Source organism: Corvus brachyrhynchos, unplaced genomic scaffold (genome assembly GCF_000691975.1).
Source record: "Corvus brachyrhynchos isolate BGI_N302 unplaced genomic scaffold, ASM69197v1 scaffold27, whole genome shotgun sequence".
NCBI classification, from domain to species: Eukaryota; Metazoa; Chordata; class Aves; order Passeriformes; family Corvidae; genus Corvus; species Corvus brachyrhynchos.
Window position 1 is genome coordinate 808,222 of NW_008239139.1, and position 4,171 is coordinate 812,392.

The 4,171-nt window shown below is 39.9% G+C and overlaps 1 protein-coding gene across 4 annotated transcripts in view; it reads left to right on the plus strand.

Moving 5' to 3' along the window:
* The window catches only part of KIAA1549 (KIAA1549 ortholog), a 76,256-nt gene that overhangs the window by 7,630 nt on the left and 64,455 nt on the right, over positions 1–4,171 (plus strand). For all 4 annotated transcript variants that reach the window (XM_017739989.1, XM_017739990.1, XM_017739987.1 and 1 more), the window contains exons 3-4: positions 2,347–2,524; positions 4,104–4,171. The exon at positions 4,104–4,171 is cut by the window's right edge and continues 63 nt beyond it. In XM_017739989.1, the coding sequence (XP_017595478.1) occupies positions 2,347–2,524; positions 4,104–4,171 (246 nt within the window). The remainder of the gene's footprint in view (positions 1–2,346; positions 2,525–4,103) is intronic.

The following is a 4,171-nucleotide window of genomic DNA, read 5'->3' on the forward strand; positions in this document are numbered from 1 at the left end:
GCAGGAATGGCTCCAAAGTGCACATGGAGTTCTGTGTGCTTCTCTGGCTTTCTGGCCCAAGGCTTAAAGTAAAAAATTTGTACCTTTTAATATAAGAAATCTGTGCTTGTGTACTTTACTAGTGACACTCTAAAATGTGATGGTTCAGCTACCTAATTTGTTAGCATCTAGCTGTCTTGGCAGTAGAGGTGAAACTTCCAGGAGAGGGTTGGATGGATGGCTGCTCTTGTGAGCCGTTAGAGCTGTGCCAAAAGCAGCAATTCTCGTTCATGAATCGTGAGTCCAGAGTCATGAGCTGTGCTCATCTATCCTAGATAGCTTTGTAGATTTCTCTGTGAATTAGCTTGTAGACAGCATCATGCTGTCATGGGTCTGTTATTTCTGTCATATGGATTAGGCTGAAGAGAGCTAATTCTAGACAACCCTGCAATATGTCAAGCAGAAATAGCTATTGTTTTGACTTGTCGTGGTTCTAATCTGCCTACCTCAAAATTACTGTTAAAAGTGGATTTTTATTTTGGATGTCCATTCTGGAGTTGCTGTTGCTTTTCTGATGCAGTGAAGCACAGAAGGGAACCAGTGTTAGCTGTTGAGCCAAAAAAATTAATTCCAGGGTAGGCTGCTCTCCTGGTGTCTGAGGTGCAGCACACCCAGTCAGAGATGGAGGCAGCTGAGTTGGTTATCAGAGGCTTGCTTTCGAGTCTGAAATACCCAACTCGATTGCATAAGTATATGCTGGCTGCAGTAGGCCTCTCTTCCTCAGCATACATTGCTTTAGAAATCACCAGCAAATTGTCACTGAGATTTGTAATTCTAATTCCTCTTTTTCTTCCCTTTTAAATAGTCTCATTTGCAAGTAATGGGCAACTTTCTTTTGGCATGTGTTACCCATTTTAACTGCTGTTTCCATTTGACAAACTGAAGCTGCAGAGATTATTTCATCATGAGATAAAAGAATAAAATTTCAGATAAGAGGAGCTGAAAAGAGCTGTGCACATTATTCATATCAAACAAATTTGAGTTTTATGGATCTAAATCCATTTAAAATAAAAGATGGATGTTGCATGTATTTGTGGGCTAAGAAAAAGGAAAGGCATAATGAGCAGCATAGATTATTTTTCTCATTTCCTTCTGCTGCTGAGGTAGTTTCTTCTGGTGAAGATGAGCTCCCTGAAATGCATGCTTTTTAGAGGACAGGAAAGAGGAGCTTGCTGTCTCATCTCAACAACAGTTGCCATCACTTTACAGCAGAAATACCAATAAGGAACATGTGGGTCGCAATTTAAGTGGCACTGTGCTCTTCGGTAAGGCTCATCCTGAAGCTGAAGTTACCTAACATATCCCTTCACCAGCACAGCATCTGCAAGGTGCTAGCATCCCTTCAGCTAAGAGGCCCACGTTCATCAGAAACTCTGGGTTTCTGGTTTGCATTATTTATCTGTGAGGCCATCATGTTGCACATCCCAAAATACTTTTGAGGTGTGACTGCCACAGGCAATTAAAGCAAACTGGGGGAGTAAACCAAAAAGGAAGAAAATAATGGTGGGGGAACAGGTGTTCTTAATATTGAGATAGTTTCTCTGAAGGAGGGAAGACACTGCATTGTGTTCAAATAAATAAAAACCTTCAGTTTGTTCTTTCTTAGGGGACTGAGAAATGGTGGGTAAGTGTGTCTGCATGGTTCAAGGTTTATATTTAACTTGCAATCTTGTTTCTTTTACATGATGTCTAAGGCTCCTCAGGGTTTTTAAGACGACTCAAAGTCAGGACATGAATTGGAAGAGAATTGTATTGTGGTCACTGTGTTGAAACAAGCAGATAGAAGTGTTCCCTGGAAGAAAGTTTTCTTGAGTGTGAAAATTATATCCAAAGAACACTGGTTATGTTTATTTTACTCCACATACGTGCCATGTATGAATGGTATAGGAGGTATTCACTATGTGGTGTATGACTGAAATGCAGAGGCTATGCAGGCAGTTCAGTGAGTAAACAGGAATTTTGTATGGGGAATGTTATGTACACCAGGGGAATGTAGGCAAGCGGGAGTGCTAATATGTGGGGATGTGATAAATCAAGAAGTGGTAAGATTGGTGTGTTGTACTGAAGATTCCAGTAGGTGCACCTGGCACAGGGGAGTTGCCTCTCTGATGCACTAGAGCAGAGGCTGCAAGGCACAGCACTTGTGTTTGTGCTTCTGCTGCTTTTTGAAAAATAAAGATTGCAGTTTCCTACCTCTTGACAAGGTGGCTTTGAACTGCGTGAGGCTGTGTAGGTCTAAAACGTTGCCAAATTTAACATTGACGTGTTTGGGTTTTTTTAATTTCTGATTTTTTTCTTTTTTTGCAGGTTTATAAAGTTTCCCCCAAATTTGCTTTCTTGGTGACATCCGGTCCCTTTGTTTACACGGCAATAGCTGTCATAAACGTGCTTATGAACAGCAGTCTTCTTCGTGGTGAGGCCCCCACGATCCTCTCACTGCATCCTTCTTTCACTGTGCCAGACAACAGATTCCAAGTTCAGACAGGTGAGTTCTTCTGACACAGAGGGGAAAAGGTAGCTTTGTACTGATTCACACTTCTTCACTTGTGATGCAAGCTTGAGTCAAAACCCTGTGTTCTGCTGTGAATCTTAATTCTTGTTGTTAATGCCATAATTTACGGGTCCATGGTGGAGAGGTAAATTGTAAACAGTTAACCCCATCACTTCATTAAGGTCCGTGGTGGAGAGGTCATAAATTGTAAACAGTTAACCCCATCACTTCATTATTTTTTTCAGGATTTTTTTCTTTTGGTACATTGTAAAATAGGTGTGCTCTTTTTCTTGCTTCTAAAGGTGAGAAGAGAAAAAAAAAATCTATGAAACATTTATTCATAAAATCACAGTGCAGCTACTTTGTAATGCTTGTGTCAATTTCAGATTAAATTTATATTAAAAGCTGCCTTTTTTGTGTTGTTGTGATGTAGGAGAATTGGTGAGCAGGAGGATTGATGGCTCACACGTGACATGAGCAGGAAGATTGCTTATGTAGTATTCAGTTTTCCATGGCCGCTGTATTGCAGCCGTTTATGCAAAGTTTATGACTACTAATAATCTAAAGCAAAATAGTACTCATGTAATAGATTTTGAGAGTCAGTGTTGTCATTTAAAATCTTCTTTGGGCCCTGTTTGCATGATAAAGCTACCTACCTGGTTGGTTGACTGTGTAATGAGGTAGTGGCAGGGACTCAGCATACAAGCGGAGTTAATAAATGTCAACATGGTACTTTTGTTCAGGGACGTTTTGTGTGTTGTTTATTCTCTGTTAATAATTGTATGGCAAGACATCACTTTAACTGTGCAGGTGTGATGTCTTTTCCACTGCTTAATGTGGTTATATAGATAGACAGTAGGTGTATTTTTCAGTTCTGAACCTTGTATAACATTGCTGTTAGGGTCTGTAAGCTAACCGTTGCATTTCTTTGGTTAAGACTGTATCTGGAAATCCACAGGTGTGCACGTAGTTCAGGTGTGTGTGCCTGATCACATTCCTCTAAACTCACTCTTTCTATCTTGTGCTCTTTCGTTCTCTCTTCTGAACTTAAAGATGTCTGTATCTAAATTTAACAGGTAGCTTACTAAGTGTTTTTGCAAGTACTAGACCAATACTAATGTGCATTAATGGATCCAATAGGTAGTCTTTTAGATAAGCTAAATGCTGTATTACAGGCTACAAGAAGGAGAGATCTGTTGCTTTTTTTTCCTGAAGATTTTCATGGCTTGGTTGGGTATTAAGGATTTCAGTGTGGCCAATTCAGTGGTCAAGTCAGGTAAAGTTAGCCACATGTATATGGTGAAGGTCTCCTAGTATGCAAGAGGAAACAGAGATATTTTGTCACTAGTATGTTTCAGAAATCTAATTGCTGCTGCAACCAATATTAGTGAGTAGAGAATTTACTGCAGCAACACAAAATGTATTTTTCATGTATTTTTATCTGGTGTTTCACTGAATGTGTCCTGAGCTTCATGGAAGAAGAAAATGATAGCCCTGTGAATTCTGTTGCTTGTTTTGTTCTCTCTCGTGGAAATACTTTTCTGTAGGAATAATGTTTGCCCTTTCCTTTCAGTACTTCAGTTTGTACCTCGAAACGTGGATATTGGGTTCTGTAACTTCAGCCAGCGCATTGAGAGAGGG